The following is a 20,585-nucleotide window of genomic DNA, read 5'->3' as shown; positions in this document are numbered from 1 at the left end:
AAGGTGATTCTGTGTCTCGTGTGGCTGCAGGTGCCTGCTTTTCCCTGAGACTTTTCAACTATATTTCCACTCCCCTCTGTTTTTGCTTTTTGCTCTTGGTTTTTGTTTGTTTGTTCTTCTTTGAGTTCATTTATTTGATTTAGATTTGTGCCTCCCAACATGCCACCTCCCTCATTTTTTATTTTTGTTTATTTTTGTTTAATCCCCATCATTCCTTTAGGCTCCCACCTCCACCAGTGCCACTATTTCCTTAGCCAATCCCGAGGTCTCCATACTAAACTACCACTCTGCACTCTACCAGCCCTCAGCGGCATCCATGGCTGCAGTGGCCCAGCGGAGCATGCCCCTGCAGACGGGAGCAGCCCAGATCTGTGCCCGGCCTGACCCCTTCCAGCAAGCTCTCATCGTGTGTCCTCCTGGCTTCCAAGGTAAGGATGAGCAGACACAGCCTCGCACCCACTTCTGACCAGACGACCTCCAGGGCGCTGGCAGTGTTCTGTCATGCCGACCTCCCTGGAATAAGGCCCTCTTCATTTCTTTCCGTGGGAGCACTGGCATCAGTGAACTTGAGCACCCGCGTCCTGAGGTGGCCAGCCTAGAAACAGTAGGACTTGGGCTTCAGCGCCAAGTCAGTTTGTTGTTATTCTCACCACCTGCCAGTGATTTCGTCTAAGCACATTGTTTGTGCTCCCATTGTTATGCTGATGTCAGCTCCTACGTTTCCTTGCATGAAATAGCCCATGTGTGGTTTATCTATAGAAAACTGCCAGTCTCTGACAGCTAACATAGTCCCAGTTCTCGTGAAGAATGTATATCTGTCTGGAAAGAACCTCCCAGTCCACCCTAAATGATTCTTTGGCCATGCACCCCAACACCCTTCTCTTGAAAACTCTAAGAAGCTCGGGTTGACTGTGTACTTGGTTACAATGTAAGCAGAAAGCTCAAGAATTTGGTTTTGCAAACCCCGTGGTGGAAGCATGAGTGTGGCTGCTCAGTTTCAGAGTCAGTGCAATTCCAGACCGGCTCATATGTTCCCTCCCCGACACCCCAGCTTTGACATACACAGATCTCTCCTGATGTCAGAAGCGGTTGTTTTCCTTTTGTAATTTGTCAGCGTAACTGTCCCACTGTTGGCTTTACAGACTCCTTAATTTGACCTTCTAGTCTTTGACAACATTCAAGGTTGTTTTTTTGTGCTTTTTTTTTAATTTAAGTTAGAAACTAAAGGGGAGACAGCCAAAGGACCAGGCAGTACCTGCTGGGGAACCAGTGCGAAGGGGAGTTGAGAGCTGACACAGCTGGCTAGGAAGGCTTTCTTCATCACTCACCTCGCCCCTCTCTCCCTTGCCCTTTGTCCGGAACAGGACTGCAGGCCTCTCCCTCTAAGCATGCGGGCTATTCCGTGCGAATGGAAAATGCAGTTCCCATTGTCACTCAAGCCCCAGGAGCTCAGCCTCTTCAGATCCAACCAGGTCTGCTTGCCCAGGTAATTCTTTCTTTATTATTACTGGTATTGCCATTATCCACGTTAATGTTGTTCACAAAAGAGATATATCTCCGCTAATTCCCTCCCAGGCAATGAGTTAGGTACTTCGAGTCATTAGAATATATCAGTAATATTCTGAATGATCCCCAGGTGAATTACCTTCCTAAGTATCTAGCTTACACTTCCAAGAAGAAATTTAGACACAGGAAGAGTCTGGGGAAATTATTATTATTGAATTTCTATAATGCAAATTAATATGGGAGACCTAGGTTTTAATCCTGACTCTACTAATAACTCTCTGTGACCTAAGGCAAGTCGGTTAACATTTCTTTGCCTCACATTTCTTTCTTGTAAAATAGAATTGGTTTTTTTAAGAGCCAAAAGGAGCCTTAGAGACTATCTCTTTATTTTATAGTTGAAAAACCAGGATCTTAGAAGCTGTGAGCTGCAACCTTCATTATGTGTTCACATAGGTGCTCTGATGGTAGAGTGAGATTGCAGAGGTGAAAGTGGTTGAGAATTTGTAAAGTGTTGTGGAAATTTAAGGTAACACAGTGATGCAATGATAGTAGTAATCAATCCTTAGTGAGACTGGAACCTTAGTAACAAATACATTGTCATTATGCCAGGCACTTTACAGTTGTTAATTGATTTAATCCCAACAGCAACACGGTAAAGTATTTGTCTCCATTTGACAAATAGGGAAAATGAGACACAATTACTGTCTCAAAGTCACACAGCAATTAGGTGATAGAACCAGGACACAAACCCAAAAAGTCTGATGCCAGCATCTGTATCTTAACCACCATGCCATACTGCTTCTGTGTAATCATTTCTGCTGTTGGGCGTCAAGGACAGCTTAAATGTTGACTTAGATGTTGTTATTTATAAATAAGGTAGGTTCTCAAAGGCTTTTCTCAATGTGTTCCCAAAGAAACTTTAGTTATGGTGTCTTTTGTTGAATAGAAGTTTTGGATTTTTTTTTTTTTGAGGAAGATTGGCCCTGCGCTAACATCTGTTGCCAGCCTTCCTCTTTTTTCTCCCCAAAGCCCCAGTACATAGTTGTATATCACAGTTGTAGAGTTGTAGCTCTTCTATGGGACGCCGCCTCAGCATGGCTCGATAAGCAGTGAGCAGGTCTGCACCCAGGATCCGAACCGGCAAACCCTGGGCCGGCAAAGCGGAAAGTGTGAACTTAACTGCTATGCCATCAGGCTGGCCCCTGGGTTTAATTTTAATGTAGTCAAATTGCGTAAGTCTGTTCCGGGCTCTCTATTCTATTCCACTGGCCTCTCTAATATCGCATTGTCTTAACGATTATAACTTTAATATTTATCTCAGTATCTGGTAGGGAAGGCTCTGCTCCCATATCGTTCTTCAAAATTTCCTTGTCCATTCTTGTTCCTTCACTTTTCCCTATGAATTTTAACTTCACTCTTACATAAGAATTTTAGTTCCAAAACAAAAAAACTCTGGTTTGTATTTATTGGACTTGCATTGAATTTATATTTACTTTAGGAACAATTGGCATTTTTAAATTTTTTTTTATTTATTTTTCCCCCGAAGCCCCAGTAGATAGTTGTATGTCATAGCTGCACATCCTTCTAGTTGCTGTATGTGGGATGTGGCCTCAGCATGGCCGGACAAGCGGTGCGTCGGTGCGCGCCTGGGATCCGAACCTGGGCCGCCAGCAGCGGAGCGCGCGCACTTAACCGCTAAGCCACGGGGCCGGCCCTGTATGCTTTTTTAAATACTGGATTGTTCATAAATACCATAGTTAGTATTTTTGCATCTATGTTCATAAGTGAGAAATGGCATATAATTTCTCTTTCTTATAGAATCCTTATCTGATTTGGGTGTCAAGGTTACACCAGTCTCACAAAATATGTTGGATATTATTATCTCTTCCGTTTTCTGGAACAGCTTGTTTCAGGTTGATAGTAACCATTCTTCATCTCTGTTCTTATGTCGAAACTGACATTGCAAGTGACCACTGACACCAGCTTCCGGTGGCACACACAGTTTTGTCTTGCTGAAAGTTTGTAAACAGAAAACCTTCTGCATTTAAAGTAGGCCTTCTACTCCTTCCTCTCACGCTGGTCCTTCTAGTTTCCTTTTTTTGCACAGTTTGGTAGTAGAGAGTTCAGAAGGGGCCAAGAAAGAGAAAGAGAAAGAACTACAGCTCACTCCAGAGGCAAAGTAGCTTGTTCCTACTTTATCTGAGGGGCAGAAATCCAGACCAGTCTCCCAGTGCTCCTCCTCTGTGAGCCAAAACCTATAGAACTCACACGTACCTCAGAGAGTAATTATAGATCCTTTTTTGTGTTTGCACACTTAGCCCTAGTAAGCCAGGAACCATCTCTGAAAGAAATAATAATTAGCGTTTCTTATTTGCTAAAATAGACATTCATTGTTCAGTTTGGTGGAAACCAATAGGCTCAGCATTTCTGAATTTGTTTCAGTCTTTTAATCATAGCAGGGAAGAGCTGTACTTTTTGCTTACATGAAAAAGAGTCTCTAGAGTGCTGCAAATCTCCAAGTGGATTTAACTTAAAGCTGTAATTGGGAAAGTGAACAAAAAATACGTGAACAAGGATTTTAATTGCTGCAGTGTTTATAACAGGGAACTGCTGGAAGCAATCTGAATGTTCATCAGTAGGAGATTTGTTAAATAAATTGATGTGCACATAAAATGGAACACCATGTAGCCATTATAAAGGACATGGTAGACCCGTGTGTCTTAACATGCAGAGACTTCTAAGATACATTAAGTAAAAAACTTCCTGCCCTATCCGCTATCAATTGCGTCTTTATGTTTGTTGGTTGTTTTTTTCCTCTCTCTCTGCTTGTCACTTAATCTATGCCCATATGTTAGACGAAGGTGGCGCTCTCTCCTAGATAGTTTTAAATGGTCCCTTCAAAGGACAAAAATAAGCTAACTTATAAAACTAGTATGGTGGCTATAAAAAAGCAATAATTATACATTTAAACTGATGCCTTCATTTTTCTTGGGGTAAATTTATAGGTATCAGCCAGAGGCACTCCAAATACTGTTATTTACTCTAAATATATCCAAAAAGTTGGCACTGTTCTTTTTATCTAAATATTAAACCTTTTCAAGGGTTTTATTTGTGAAAGTTTAGAGATGGAGTCTTTTGAATCCATTCCTCATGCTAGTTTTGTTTGCTTTGACCTTTTCCTCCCCACCTCCTAGCAGCATCACATGTCCCTCAAAGGGAAACAGTCTGTCTAGGGCACCCGGAGGATGCTCGCGTGGAAGGAGAGGGTGTAATGCCACCCTCCTGTTTCAATGACATGAGAGTGATCTTTATGGATTACCTTAGCAGTAAAGCTTTTACGGTACTGCCTAAAAGGAGCTGTCACCTCTATCCTCCCAAGCTCCACGCCCAAGCTAGCATCTTGACCACCATCAGAAATCGTGAGTGAGTAGGTAAAGCTGAAAAAATGGGAAGTACAGTTCTAGGTTGCGACAGTGTTGAACTTATCTCACTCTTCAAATGACAGGATCCAAAACCCCCTTTGACTAGCAAGACTGGAAGAGAAATTCAGAGCCTCCCCAAGAGGTAGAGATTTCTGTTTGCCACATTTTGTAGACTCCACCCTTCCATGAAGAAGTTTTTTGCATTCTTCTAGCCAATCACCTCATATCACCTGAACCCCTTTAAATGTTTCCCTAGAGACAGACTGTTGGCTTGAACTCTTTAAACTGTTCAAAATACAAAACTTCAATGCTTCTCACTCAAAACCTCATCTGGTAACATTTTCAGCAACCAGTTTTCTAACCATTCTGTCTTGCTGTCTGCTTCTGTCTTGCTTGGTGCCTGATATTAATGAATAAGGAAGACTTTTTCATACCACTTTTATGCAGTTACCACCAATGCCTGATCCTGAGTAGGGCCATCATTTTTGTGTATCATCTCCATAAACAGAGGGAGTGTATTGGCTGAGAGCATGGGCTCTGGAATTCGATCGCCCACATTCAGATGCCAGCCCCACCACTTACTGGCTGTAGGACTTTGGAAAAGTTATGTTTTAATTTAAATTTAATTCTTTTTCAAAGTAATACATATACATAATTTTTAAAGTTAAATGCCACCACAAACTTATAAGAAAATAGTAGTCTCCTGTGCTATGCCGTTCCCAATTTCCACTCCCCAAAAACAATAATTTTTAACCATTTTATTTTGTTACTTAATTCGATGTTTCCAAATAACATGCTTCAACTGCTTCACTGATTTTTCCATTTTAGGTATCAGTTGACTTCCTACTGTGGAGGACGAAGACTTAGCTGTCTAACCCACTCCACCCCCATCACACACAAGGGCACTCACATGTGCACTCTCTCCTTCACTCACTCACTCTTCCTTTCTTCCATTCCTCCCATATAATTTTTTTATTCAACCACTTTGCATTATTTACATTATTAGTATTATCAATATTATATAATATAATTCTCAGCTGAGCTTCATAAAATACTACGATTCTATTTCCTTTCCTGTACAATTTATTTTTCCTAGAGTTAATGGTTGTCTCATCTTTTCATTGGTTAGTTTCCTCTGTATCTATTATTATGCAACACCAAACTCTTCCAGAGGTATAAGAGGTTTGTGTGTTTCATGTGCTGAGCATAGTATTGAGAAGTTCAGTGTCTGTTATTTTTTTTCTCTTTCTGAAAGCTTTTAAGAGTTCCCCTGTCCATAGTGCTCTGAAATTTCATAACTACATGCTTTCTTGTGGGTCTTTTTTCATTCATTGTCCTGGACACCCTATTTGCCCTTTTAATCTGGAAATTTTTATTTTTCCTTTGTTAATTTCTTCCCCTCTATTTTCTCTATTCTTTCTTTATGTAATTCTTATTAATTAGGTGTTGATACTTCTGACTTGATGTAATGATTTTCATATCTTTTTCCCGCTGTTTTCTCTCTTTATAAACTGTGCTTTCTAAGAGCTTTTTCTCAACTTTTTTTTTAAACCTCCTATGGAATTGTAAGTTTCTGTTGTCATAGTTCTCATTTCCAAGAGTTCTTTCTTCTTCCCAGAATAGAGCTATGGATATATAGATATATATTCCTATATATCATCTTGTTTCATGGAGATATATATATATTATTTTTTTAGCTCAGTGAGGACATTAATTCTAGATTTTTGGAAACTTTCTTGTGATTCCTACACTGTTTTTTGGTTTCCTCTGAGTTTCTTTTTTGTTTTAGTCTCTTTCATTTTAGAAGCTTCCTTTAATATCTGTTGATCCTTGGCTGTTCATTCATATTTAAGACTGAAGCACTAAAAAACTATTTGAAAAGCTTGAGGGTAGTGAGGGGACTGTTGAAAGTGGGCTTCTCTATAGGCTGATAAGGAGTGAGCCCAGTATTTTCATTGGCAGATCCCCTGATCCTCGAATATATCCGTGGTTTTTCCACTTAGATTAGCCAGTTTCCCTAGAGAGAGTTCTTTGGCTTCCTGCTTTGAGGGAAGCGGGGTGGGGGGAGGGTATAAGCCTACATACCAGGGATCTGGGAACACTGGGGTGAAGGAACCTCATGGTTTAATAAGACGACGTTAGATTCCTTCAGTCTGCTCACTCAGTAATTGCCCTTCTCTTTTCTGGCTTTTTAACTGTTGTTGTCCCTCCCGGGTTCTCTTTGTCCTTATGGATCTATATATATATATTTTTTTTTTCTTCACTATCATTTTAGTTGGGTTTAGAGAGAAAGAGCAATAAGTATATATGCTTAGTTTACCATATTTCTGGGCAAGTTATTTAACTTCTCTTTGTTTCAGTTTATTCATCTGAGAAATGGGAGGAAATAATAGTCCCTACCTCAAGGGCGGGTATTAAGATGAAGTAAGAGATCTATTTATGGTCATAGCTCTATGCTTGGCACACGATATGCATCAAGAAGTATTAGCTCCAATCTTATAAAGTAGTAATAAAATAAATTACAGAAATGTCTGATGATGTGTCGTCTCAAATGAGTTGAACATATCAGTCAGTGAAAGAGGTCAAAAACAGTCTTTCACTCTATCCCTTTGAGGTAAAATGTTAATATCCATGTTAGGGAAATAGGAAAAAAAAAAAACGATGTGCTTAGCTTGACATCAAGATTTATTATTTAAAAATGATATTTGTCAAAACACACGCTTTTCATGAGATCTGAAATGAGTTCCAGATAAAATCCAGTAGAAATCTTACTGCCAACAAAATTGTTACTGACTTAACATTTTGAGCTCATAACTGTTTTAATCAATTAAATTATTTTTCTGCTTACTGTGTCTGAATTCAGTAAACCTGAAATACAATTAAATATTGTTAATTGCCTTGGTAGAATTGCTTCTTTAATTTTATCAACAAATATTTCTTAAGCACTTACTTTATAATGTGTGGTCCCTGAACTTTCTGCCTATATCAAAACAGATCAGTAAGCAAACAGGCAATATCAGCAAAGTATAGGAGATCTCACTGGGCCTCATCTACAGCATGAGAAGGATGGACCAGGTGAACCGTCCACCCAGCTCTAAAATATGGTTATACTGTTTTTATATACATCACTGTTTATTAAGCCTTGACTCAAATTTGTAATCCATTTACAGAGTGCTTCTTTGCACACACATTAAACATATGCACAGTTGGTGGAGCACTACATTATATAAATTACCCAATGTTAGTCGTATCCAGCCTGATGGAAAGAGAGAGAGAGAACTAAGATCCCAAATCTTTAAATTCTTGTCCTGCCCAAGAGGATTTTACCATAATGGCATTTTTTTAAGTGTCCAACTTTGGACAACTGTGTTCAGTCTGAATCATTTAATAACCAAGGGCAAGCAGAAAAGTGATTGAGGATATAGAGAGCTTAAAACACAACACACACACCAGTAAATCTATCCAAGGAGGAATCAAGAAAGTTCATTTTAGATTTCTTATAAAAAGCTTAATATTTATGAAGAATCAAGCTGTAACTTTCTATGTCTCATTTTTTTCTCTGAGGAGTTGAGGTAATTCTTAATTAAGCTTAAGGTCCCGGCTAAGAATTTCACTTCACACTTGCCTGCTCTCAGCTGCAGGCAAGTACCAGATATTTGCTGATCTCAGAATTAGGTTAACTTAGAGTCAGAAGATAATACAAGTTGGAACTCTAGATTCTAATTGATAAACAAAAAGTAAACTATTAAATAAAGAATACTAGATGGAAAACTTCTTGAGGGCAAGGAGTTACCCTTGTATGGCCCAATTTAACTACCTCAATCTCATGCACATAATTGTGTGCCAGAATGAATCAACAAATGAACTTTTAGAAGCACTGAGCATTGTTCATTAGAGCAAATTTGTAAATAAATCATTCTTCAACACGAATGAAGCCCTTCCATACAACTCTTTACCCCTGTACTTATCTTCTATTTAGTTCATATATGTTAATTTTATCTCCCCTTAACTTAGTTTTTGAGGCCAAAAACCAGGTCTCCATTCACACACCCATCAGAGGGTCTAGCACAACCTCGAGCACAGAATAAGTGCTTGACTTATGCAGGCTGATCAGGTGATTAACAAACATGGTGACTGCAAACATGGTGATTGCAAACATCCTCTGTTCTACAGCAGGCCTGGCCAAGTGGGACCCAGCAGATCCTGCTTCCCCCGGCGTGGCAGCAGCTGACTGGAGTGGCCACACACACGTCGGTGCAGCACGCCACTGTCATTCCCGAGACGATGGCAGGCACCCAGCAGTTGGCCGACTGGAGGTAAGCAGGAAAGTAGGCTTGTGTGGGAGGTGTGTCCACCGCTGACCCAGAGAGCTGCAGGCTAGACGGTACCTGAATACCCTGGTTTGTAGAAAGCTTTTTAAATTAAAAAGAATATATGTGGAATATGAGTACAGTGTGATGAGAGGTTATTTTTAAATAAATATACCAGGACACAGGAAAATCAGTTTCATTACTTTATGGTCAGTTGTCATTTTCAACCCCAAAATCGGTTATATCATTTGATCACCAATGTAATTCAGCACACTTGGCTCTAGATGATTTTTGGTTGTTTCTCAGAATTAAATTCCACTCCCAGAAAACAAAGATTTGTCACCAGTGAAAGAATGCAGAAGAGTCCCCATGGCTGCTAAGCAATTCTAGAAAGTGTTCTCGAGGTGTTTTGAGACATGGGCCTACTGGAGTCGTATCAGACCTCCCAGAGGAAGGCTTGACAGAATGGGGTTTATTTGGAATGGTAAGCTCTGGCATGTTTGCTGAGTGTCTCTCTTCAGTTAACAGTCATATCTTATAGATTGAAGTCCACTTTCCACAGACCCCAGAGGCATCCAGCTGACAGCCACCAGCACGCCATCCCCCCTGCGTCTGTTCCCAGCACCCCACCCCATCCTACTCACCGGCTTCCTCACTGACACCTTGCTCTATTGTTTTTATGGCCACTTTCCACTTTTCCTGTACCTCCCACCCACCCCATCCCAACACCACCACAGTGCCCCCCTTCACTAGTGCAGAGCTAAGTGGCAACCCTCTACGTTGTCCCAGCTTTCCATGGCCCTCTGGGCTGCCTCTCATTCAGCCCAAACATTCAAGCAGGTCACAACCCTCACCCTCTGACAGACTCCAACCCTGGAGCCTCCCCTGCAGCTCCTTTTCTGACCTAAAAGGCTATTGTGAATTGAGAGCTTTCAGTAAAACATAGAGGGGTGGAGATAGAAGCCTCCAGTCAGGCTTCAACTGCAGCCTCCTCTGTTTCTCCATTTAATTTTCTGACTTGTAAAAAAAAAGAGAATACATAGGCTCTTTCCCACAGCCCCACTCACTTCCCACTAACAGTACCCCCCCAAGTCCACCCTACTCATTGGAAGCACTTTCAAACCAGGTAAAACTGGGTTCAGTCCTGGCTCTGCATGACCTGGGGCAAGTTACTTAACCTTCATGAGCCTCAGTTTCTTCTTCAATAAAGTAGGGATGATGATGCGTATCTCATAGGATTGTTGGGAGGTTTAAATTAAGATACAATACAAAGCACTTGGCCTGTATTTAACATGTACTATACCAGTGCCTGGTACATGACAGACAATAAATAAATCTGTTACCTTCGCTTCCTCCATCACACTGGTTCATGCTCAGTGAGATCGCCTTCCCTCTCCAGCTCTTTAGGAACAGCAACCAAGTGGAAAGCTGTTTGACCAATTGTTTTTTACTAACCGCTTTTTCTCCTAAAAGACCATACATGCTGTACTCCTTTTTTCCTTTGCTTTCAGCATTTATAGGTCATTTAATCTCAGCAGTCCTCACATACTCACTCATGTATATTTTCTTCTTCCTCTCCCCTTCTCCTCCCTTACTTGGTTACCACAGAAAACACTTAAAGTCAACACACTTTCTTTCCAGTCTCTTCTCCATTTCATGTGTGGGCCAAAGAGCATCCATAATGATGGCTAATAAACAAAAGAGAAGTACCGACGCTAGACTTGTGCCAAGTCTGCAGAAGAAAGAGCAACAACAAAGTAAAGAAGCCATAACGTCAATTTCTAAAGTCCATGTAAATGTCCAAAAGACTCTGTCAAAATCTTTACGAAAGTGCCTGCCTACTTTTTCCCTATTCATCCTTTTCCCGAAGTTGCAAAGATAATTTATAATATTTTAAAAATTCATATGAATTATCCTTTAAGTTTTAATTTTATTATGTGTTAAATGGGCTTTTATGGGCAAGTCTCTGAATTAATCACCACTTTTAATATTTCTGTGGGAAAACAAATCTTTGAGCTTCATACAACCCAGATCATAAGAACTTTTGGAACATAAGCCATTTTCAGGATAACGGCTGCCAGTATTTCCATATCAACATGTGTCTGACTGTTATTAATTTTGATTTAATACCAAATTTTACACATGTCTAGTCAACCTTCAGTTAATCTGATTGTTCAGTCAGCAAGTGTATAATTAATTGATCAGCTGCTACCTGCCTGAGCATTGTGCTAGCCACTGAGAGAATTCAAAAGAATGTTAACACTGCCTAACGCCAGAAACATACAGCTCCCAGTCTTTGAAGTTTTTTTTTACATAAACTACAATTCCCTCGTTTATAAAATGGTATAAAATACTAAGATATCTGGACTACCTCACAGATTGGAATAACCCACTGAAGGCACTTGGTAAATTCTAAAATAAAATGCTCAGCGCAGTCACCTGTTTGGAGACTTTAAAAGCTGGAGGGAATATTTATCTCCTCTCCCCAGAGCTTGAGCTGAACCTGCATACTTGGCATTCTTCCCACTTGCAATGCCCTCTTTCCCACCCACCAACAAATTGTGTATGTTCCTGCCAGTCCATCAGGACAGCACTTCAACTTCACTGCACCTGGCAAAGGAGGAGCTCGCCTGGCTGGGCTCATCTCTTCAACAACCCCACGGGCTAGTGAGAACCAACTTTTAGTTTTAATTTGCCTTGTAATTGAGGAGGAACCTTTATCTTAAAAAGAAGCTCTGTGTTTATAAAACTAATAAGGGGCCTTATTTTCCCATCTCCCTTCCAGGAACACACATGCTCATGGCAGCCATTACAATCCCATCATGCAACAGCCTGCATTATTGACTGGACATGTGACCCTTCCAGCAGCCCAGCCCTTGAATGTGGGCGTGGCCCACGTGATGCGGCAGCAACCAACCAGCACCACCTCCTCCCGGAAGAGTAAGCAGCACCAGTCCTCTGCGAGGTAGGTGGTGAGAGTCGCCCTGGAAGAGAGAGACCCCAGGAGGGGAGTGTCAGCATGTGGTCTGGATCCCTGGCATGGTGTGGCTAGCGCTAGGATTTGAAAAAGGAACTCACTTTGGCATCTGTGCCCCGCCTCTTGCCTCACCTCCTCCCAGCCCTGCCAGCACCCAAAGGGTGGGATCCTGGAATCACAGCGTCCAGTACCTGGGCCTTGAGCGATTCCATCCCCTTCCACTTCTCTAGAAAACACTCAGACTCACCTCTGAAGTAGCACTTTGGAAACCATAATAACTTTTTTAAAAAAACAGTAGAGAAATGTGCTTTGTTTGGAATGTAAAGTCAGAAATATAACTCATTTAGCTGCTTGCTTAAATATAAGCAATAACTTTGGTTAATCCCAGATGTTAACCAGCAGAAGGATAATCTTTCCCATTCCCTTTAAATCCGGTCTCATCTCAATGAACTCTTAAAAATTAAGATCAGCAAAAGGCCACATGCTGTATGATCTCATTTATATGGCATTTTGGAAAAGACAAAACTATAGGGACAGAGAGCAGATCAGGAGTTGCCAGGGACCAGGGTAGGAGGGAAGGGGCAGGAGGGAACTGTTCAGGGTGATGAAGAAGTTCTGTATCTGGGTGGCTGGGTGTTACTTGTACATTTGTCAAAACTCATCAAACACTTCCAAAGGGTGACTTTTACTATATGTAAATTATACCTTAATAAACTTGACTTTAAAAAAAAAGGAGATTTCCAAATCAAAAGAAAAAATTTTGAGATCAAGATTGTGCGGCTGCAGAATTGCTCCCACATTTCTGTCCAGTGGCACTGCCTTGGAGGCAATTAATCCTTATTTAGGATAGGTTAATCAAGAGGAAGGAGTCCAGTACATAAAATACAGGCACCAGAAATTAGGCCTGCCTTTTTTCATTCTCATTCAAAAATTAATACAAAAGCTGACTTCCCTAAAGTTGTCATCCTTCTTAAAGATTCCTTATTTGGGTGTTTCTGACAACTTGGGGAAATGCGTCTCAAATCTGTGGCAGCCCTGTGATGACACATCCATGTCATTATTAGATTGGGTGGCAACAGAGGCCACCATCTCTATCCTCTGCTCTGTCATGCCCAGCCAGGTGGGAGGTCACACAGAACAGTGGGCTGAGCCTGAGCTGAGCTTAGCATCTTCGTGCCTCACCTTGGCAAGTAGGGGCATTAGGAACTCTTAGCCTCCCAGCCTGTTGCCAGGTCCCTCTCTGGTGCCCACTCACCACCCAGCTGGCTTTATGAAGGCTTATTGCCAGTGCATTTCAAGATCAGTATAATTATAGTGAAAGTTATGCGTTTGCCTATTTTTAAGACCAATGCCTTAGGCAAAACAGTCTAAAAGACCAGAAGGGTCTCCCTTGTCGGGTGGTGCAGCGAGGCATACTTGTCTTTAACACTCCAAGTGGAGGTATTTTTAACTGCTGGAGTAGTGAAAACATAATCTCAAAATTATAAGATACTGGCAGTAACAAATACTTAGGTTTATGGTACAGACAAACAGTGGAACAATCGTATCGGAAAAATTTATTACCAGCCCCCAAAAAGGAACAAGCAACGTATCTAACAGTAACTAGATTGGAAATTAAATAAACCCACCTTTGTAGAATAATTTTCATCTTCCTGCCTTCCTTTTAGCTAGAAGGTGCTAGAATCTCTAGAGACATATCAGTCTTAAGTTTCATTGCAACTTGGCTTTGTTCTCTCACTGTATAAATACGAGCAAGGTCAGCAAGAGTCGGTGGGGAGGGGTTGCGGGGGAGGGGAAGAGGTAATGTATTTTTTCCCTAACATGACCGGAAACTACATTGGCTATTTTGGTAAGGAATTTTGAGTCCATCAAAATCAAGATTAAAATTTAGGTCCGTTTTTAAGCACACCTTTCTTCTTGCAGTTTTCCCAATTTTTCATTACAATTCAAACAGACTAATAAGCTTCCTATGAGGCTCGGGGACAAAATCCAGAAAAATCTTTTTTTTTTCATTATACACACTTGGGTACTTCCGTGGTCATGTCCGTTTCCCAGAGGAGGAAGGAGGAAAAACTAAACTTTAAGGTCACAAATGTTAGATCCAGAAACGCTTAAGAGATGAGAGTTTTAGTTGAATAAGTAAAACAGCCATTAGCGAAGAAACCAAAGCTTTATGTGGCAAGTACCGTTTCCTCCAGCTCCCTCCAGAACAAGACCTACGTATGTTTGGGAAGATGACAAGATGGAACTCGGGAAGTTGGGGCTTGACCCTGAAGACAGGGCTGCGTTGGGGCAGACACCCCTGAAATCCCGGGCATTGCGTCTGCCCCACAAGACTAGCCCCATCCTTGGGCACAACCTGTCTCCCCCACCTTAGAGCCCTGTCCTGCTGGGAGCAGGCACATGGAGCCACACCAGAGCCCAGGGAAGGCCAGGCTGCTGTCCCCATCTGTGTAGTGACTAACAGAAAGAAAGAGCTCCAGAGGCGGCCACTTCTGCAGTTACAGAGTGATATGAGTGCCCTGGCCCTCTGGCTTTTTAACGGAGATTTGGCAAAGCTGGTGTTTCTAGACACTTGGGCTCCTTGGAAGGAGCTGCTGGGCCTGGCCTTCCTCTGTGAGTGTGTGTGGCTTTGTCGTTACAGAAACGTCTCCACCTGTGAGGTGTCCTCCTCACAGGCTGTCAGCTCCCCTCAGAGGTCCAAGCGCGTCAAGGAGAACACGCCTCCCCGCTGCGCCCTGGTGCACAGCAGCCCGGCCTGCAGCTCCTCCGTCACGTGCGGGTGGGGTGACGGGGCCTCCAGCACCACCAGGGAGCGGCAGCGGCAGACGATTGTCATTCCCGACACGCCCAGCCCCACGGTCAGCGTCATCACCATCAGCAGCGACACGGATGAGGAGGAGGAACAGAAGCACGCCCCCACCAGGTGAGGCCATGCCACCTTCAGCCTTCCAGGAGGGAGCAGGACGGGGTGCGCCGTGTGCTGCCGACGCACAGTGACAGTTGTCTGTGGCTCTGGGCCACTTTCTATCATCAGACATGATGATTCCTCTCTCCTGGCAACTCAGTTTTGGTTTTGCCACGTCCTAGGGTCCTAAAGTGATTTCAAGGGAGTGTCAAACAGATTTTCCATAATTGTTCAAAGCCAAAGTACTTTTGAATCGCTTTGGTCTTAAAAAATAGTTATAGGCCCTAGACATTTGGGGGACTTGAGACCATAAAAGGCAGGCTCACAGTGCCGGTGTGTTTCAAGCTTAAAAATCTCTGCCTCAGGCTATTGACTTTATTCCCAGTTGGTCAGAATACTTCTCTAACATCGCCTTGGCTCTCTCAAAATTTGAAGTAATTGTCCAATTAATCAGAAATTTCCCTGTGTCTGATTAACCCAATCTTTCAAACTGCCAGTTGGCTCTTCACCCAGAGAGCGTTACTATTTATTCCAAAGTGGCAAGAACCCATTTTACTCTCTGTGTGCTTCCTGAGGAGAAGGAAGGAATATTTATTATATTTGCAAGACTATTAATCCTGGTGCCAGAGCCTCTTCTACGCTTTCCAGCCAGGCTTCAGCAGAGTGCGGTGTGCGCTTGGGCTCCTCATGAGCCCCTGGAACTTCCCTCCACAACAGTCGCTCCCTTGGCCTTCTGCACCCCCAGGGGCCTCGGGGCCTTGTAGATCCCAAAGCCTCACGACCCCAACCTGCTGGCTCCCCGCATTGGGACCGAGGGCCAGAGGAGAAAGGCCTACCCTCCAGCAAGCTTCCTGTGACCAGATGCGAAGCTTAACATTCGCAATTAGGCCCTGATTATTAATTCTTGATTGGATACAATGTTACTAATTAGTAATCACAAATCCTTTTGATTGGGTAGTAAATCCCCGCACATGAAATCCTTACAAAATGTACAGCTAGACTGATTAAAACATTCTCACTATAGCTGTTCCTGCACGGGGCGTCCCCTTCCATCCTTATAATGGACTCCGTATCTTGTTTCGTTCTTTGGTGATAGGGCCAGTGTATGTCTCATTCAAGTGTCCTCTTTCCCTGTTTCATGGCTCAGCCTGATCATCACTGTGCCTCAGAGAAGAATGCAACGGAGCACCTCTGGGCCTAGCATCGTGCCGGGTGCCAGAGGGGCCACAGGGTTGGGGAGACCAGGCTCAGTGCTTCACTCCCCACCTGCTTGTTCCAGAACTGGCCTCAGTTTCCTTTTCAATAAGAGCCCCAAGTTGAGACAAAACTCTGTCCTCCCCAGTGCCTCATGCCCCCCAGCCCAGGAATGTTGTGGGCTCAGCCCAGCCCTTCCCAAAGAGAAAGGCTCTTCCCAGCCCCAGATTGGCCACTGGCCTGGAGCGGCCAGTCCACACGTTTGTAGCATTGGGCATAAGATGAGCCGAGCAGCCTCACACAGCCCTTTGCCACAACTGGAAAAAAGCAAAAGCAATTTAAACATCTGACAGTTGACTAGATTGGAATATAATTTTTGAGATATGAGATTTGGAATGACGCAGGCTTGACACGTGCTCAGGAGAGAACTGAATAGCATGCCTGAGGAAAAGGAGGATGAGGAGTCGTCTCGCCACCAACCAGAGCAGCCAGGGCTGGGAGCGCAAAGCAAAGCCAAGGCACAGACTTCTGCAGCAGGCCCCTGGCCCCAGAGAGACAGAACTGAGGACTTGGCAGCGTGTGAAGACCTTGTTGTAAATGACTCTAAGAGACCACTTAGGGGAGGGCAGGGAAGGAGCTGATGGGCAGGTGCACGTGTGAGGAGCAGCCACAAATAGTGACACTGGGCTCCTGAGTACCAGAGCTTCGTCAGATGAAAAGTGCAGGGAACTGCCTGCCTGCCCAGGATAATGAAATGTACCAGAGACGTTACACCAAAAGGAGGAAGCTGCAGGCTGAGACCAGAGTAATCGTGCAGGGTTTCGACTGTCAGCAGTTGTGATGGGAAGCTCACAGAATGAGATGATAAGGTTTTCTGGAGAGATCAAATGATTGTTGCCTTAAAAAAGTGTTTTAGGACCCAAGAAGACAGGAAAGCGTATTTGAGTCTGAGTAGGATAAAACAGAAACCAGTAGCTATTTTATTTATGGAGAAACCACTGTGTAATGTGGTCACATTATTGTGACGACATTTTGGAATGAGAAAAAAACGGGAGGGAAATGTGATTGCTCATTCTTAGAAATCAGAATTATCGTAAAATTTAACACAGTAAATATTTATTGGCCCCACCAGTGTAAGATATTGTGCTAGGAACTGCAGGTGTTACATAAATAAGGTAGACAGTCTCTGTCCTCGGGAGATTGCAGGATAATGAGCAAGATAAGACACGTACAAATCATTATAACACAAAACAGAATATCAGTCCCATAAAAACCAGCAGAGAACTGTGCAGATTCGAAGGGAAAATAGCTTGAGGAAATAGCAGAGGAGAGGGGGCCTTTCAAGGCCAAAGGTCTGGCCAGGTGTGGACCAACAGCAGAGAAGGTAAGATTGCAAATTCCAGCGAGAGAGGTGTGTGGATGCAAATAATCCATAATCAATCTATAAATCAAAATTGGGATGAGTTTATTATGAGCCAAATTTGAGGACCATATAGCTCGGGGCCTGCCTTCCCCAAGGAAGGAAGGGCACCAAAGAATTGGGGTGTACAGAGCGGTTATATACCGTTAAAGAGCATGTATCACATATGATTGCAATGTCCCTTTTACAATAGTCACAAGAGTGCCCTGTCAGATTGCCCTGTCAGCACAGTGATTGATGGACACAGCAGGTATCAGATCTCCTGTCTCGATGGGCACGGCAGGTAGCAGGCCTGTTGTCTCAAGTTGGGTGGCCACAGGATGAGCACAGCAGTCAAATCCTAGCATAGGGAGAAATCTTATCCTTAAGGAAATGCCAGTGTGGGGGAAGTTGGATCGTTGTCTTAAGGGCATTTGTTCTTGTCTTTGGGACATGTTAATTGCTTAAAGCATATATACAATGCATGTTAAAAGGCAACAGCCCCTTTTGGAAAAACAAGCTCAGGCTGAATTAGTTTTACACCAAATGGCTTCCTCATATGCTCCAATATATCCTGTTGCTTGCCATTTGTTTATCAGGTGGAGGGCAGAGCCTCAGAGGTGGGATAGGATCGAGCGCACAGTGGTGCAGTGATCAAAGAGAGAGGGAGAGCAAGGAAGAATGGGACTTACGAACAGACTTTCCGAATGGAAAGGGGGATTTGAGGGTCTCCTCTTCGATGGGGGTGGTCAGCTTTGTCAGGAGACACTAAGGAGCTCATGGGAAAGCATTGGTCCTGGGAAAACAAACACGTGCCCCCAAGCACAGCCCACTGGGGTGCCTCTCGGCCACTCTCCATCTGGAAGCTTCTCTAGCCGGTCAGTGCTCCAGTCTGAACAGTAGAGACCGCCCTCCATGACCCTGATCATTCTTGTTCCCAAACCTGATTTCTCCTACACCCTGAGCATCTTGATTCTGATCTGCTGTGTTCCCGACCTCAGTTCCTGTTTGCTGCTCACGCCCAGGGCTAGCCTTGTAGCTCTGCCAGAAATGCTCAGTACTTCCCCTAATGTGACAGCCTCACACAGCAGGGAGCTGATGATGCTCACGGGGATGGGGGCGTGGGATCGCACAGCAGCGCCTCCATCACCAGTGTCTTCTAGAGCCGACATGAGACAAATAATGGTCAACCCACGTGTTTAGACCTAATTGAGGGTGTCACTAAATCTCCAGGACCAGATGACATAGCTGAGAATTTTTAGAGGAATGCCAAGGCAAAAGTATTATTCCTGACCCCACCCTGTGGCCCCGTGAGTTGCCAGAGCAGATAGATGGTCAGCAACCCCTACTTGTAAGGAGGCTCCAGAGCATGAGGGGCAAGCTGGAAGCCAGTGAATTAAAGGGGAGGGGAACCATGACATTCACCAGGTGTCCTCACCTGCACTGGCTCATGCATCATTTGATGGGGTGTACAAGGCCAGTAGTTCTAGTCCCATTTGATAGATGAGGAGACTGAGGCCCAGGAAAGGTATGTGACTTGCCCAAATTGATAAAGGTTCTAAGTAGCAGAATTGGGATTCGGGTCCCATGCCATTGAAGAAATGGCCATCTTAATCACTGGCAAACACTGATTTCTCTTCAGTCATTAATTCAAGAAATATAAATTTTCTCCCTCCTCCTCCTCTGACCATCGCCGCCATGCCCAGGCACATGGTCACACCCACTGTGTGTGGGCACCAGGCCAGGGCTGTGGGGAGTCCAGGGTGTCAGACACTAGCTGCTGACAGGGTGCCAGGCATTCATCAGAATGCTGGAGCTCTAGCAGCAAGAAGGGCAGAAGTCAGCTCTTCTGAGTCTTTGAGAAGATTTTTTAAAGTAAGGAGGCCAAGAAAGACCCAGCAGCCTCCTTTTTCTCAATGAGTTGCTTTTGGACTATGGGGGCCTATGGTCATGGTTAGAGAACTGGCCTAAAGGCAGAAAACAAACTAAAGAGTTACTTTTCTGGATCCCCCAGGATTAAGTGGTAGAACTGATCTTATTTTAAATATTTATAAATTATTTTGATGAGAAGAGCGTTTGACTGTCTACACGTGCTGAATAAGCCATCTTTTCTCCCTTGGAATCGCCGTGGACCAAGTTTATAGATGCACGTTTTACCATTCAGACCCTTCTGCAGACCTGCCTTGTGCTGAAACTGCCCTTTAGGGGCCATTTGGTCACATCCTACAAGCCTCGGTCATGCGGGTAATTTTCAAAGTGTGTGACCGAAGTGGCTCATTTCAGCTGATCAGCTAGAGATCATTTTGCCCAGTCTCCATTTTTCATTACTTCATTCATTCATTCGTTATCTGGATGTTTCTGGTGGACGGGTTTTGTTTCACGTGGACATCAGCACACTGCTCCATTCTGCATCACTGCCTGTGTGAGCAGCTGCTCAGGGTATTACAGCTCATGGTACCAAAATGTGAACTTTAAGAAAATGGATTCACAAATATCACTTAATGTTTTAGAAGTAAAACAGTTACTTGGATCACTCTTAAAACGTTTATTTAAAAATGTTTTGACCCAAAATGTTCTTCTTAATGCTAAATTGAAAATCTAGAGAAATTGTTATAGTAAAGGCGCAGTCAGGAAACTGATTAACTGCTGCTTAGAAGGGTTTGGCCTGAAAAATTAACATCCACTTCACAGAGGGAAGAACTCGCTCATTTATCTTTATATGGACAAAGTCAACTCAAAGTGGAATCCGTATTCATTGCTACCTATAGCTGTATCGCTCACCCCACTTCTGCTGTTGGTTAATAAGCTACTGGCAGCCACCATCGTGCTGTGCTGTAGAGGTGTCATATTCAAGCTTGAGTGAAGAAAC

General features: G+C 43.3%; 1 protein-coding gene across 3 annotated transcripts in view; it reads left to right on the top strand.

Annotated features, from left to right (window-relative positions):
• The window catches only part of HIPK2 (homeodomain interacting protein kinase 2), a 177,707-nt gene that overhangs the window by 141,227 nt on the left and 15,895 nt on the right, over positions 1–20,585 (top strand). For 2 of the 3 annotated variants that reach the window (XM_058531200.1, XM_058531210.1), the window contains 5 exons: positions 221–428; positions 1,365–1,486; positions 9,102–9,244; positions 12,024–12,203; positions 14,860–15,141. In XM_058531200.1, the coding sequence (XP_058387183.1) occupies positions 221–428; positions 1,365–1,486; positions 9,102–9,244; positions 12,024–12,203; positions 14,860–15,141 (935 nt within the window). The remainder of the gene's footprint in view (positions 1–220; positions 429–1,364; positions 1,487–9,101; positions 9,245–12,023; positions 12,204–14,859; positions 15,142–20,585) is intronic. The other variant, XM_058531220.1, reaches the window with a different exon arrangement.

Source organism: Diceros bicornis, chromosome 3 (assembly GCF_020826845.1).
Source record: "Diceros bicornis minor isolate mBicDic1 chromosome 3, mDicBic1.mat.cur, whole genome shotgun sequence".
Classification (NCBI taxonomy): domain Eukaryota; kingdom Metazoa; phylum Chordata; class Mammalia; order Perissodactyla; family Rhinocerotidae; genus Diceros; species Diceros bicornis.
Note: the sequence above shows the minus strand (reverse complement) of the source record. Positions and strands in the feature narration are given on the sequence as shown.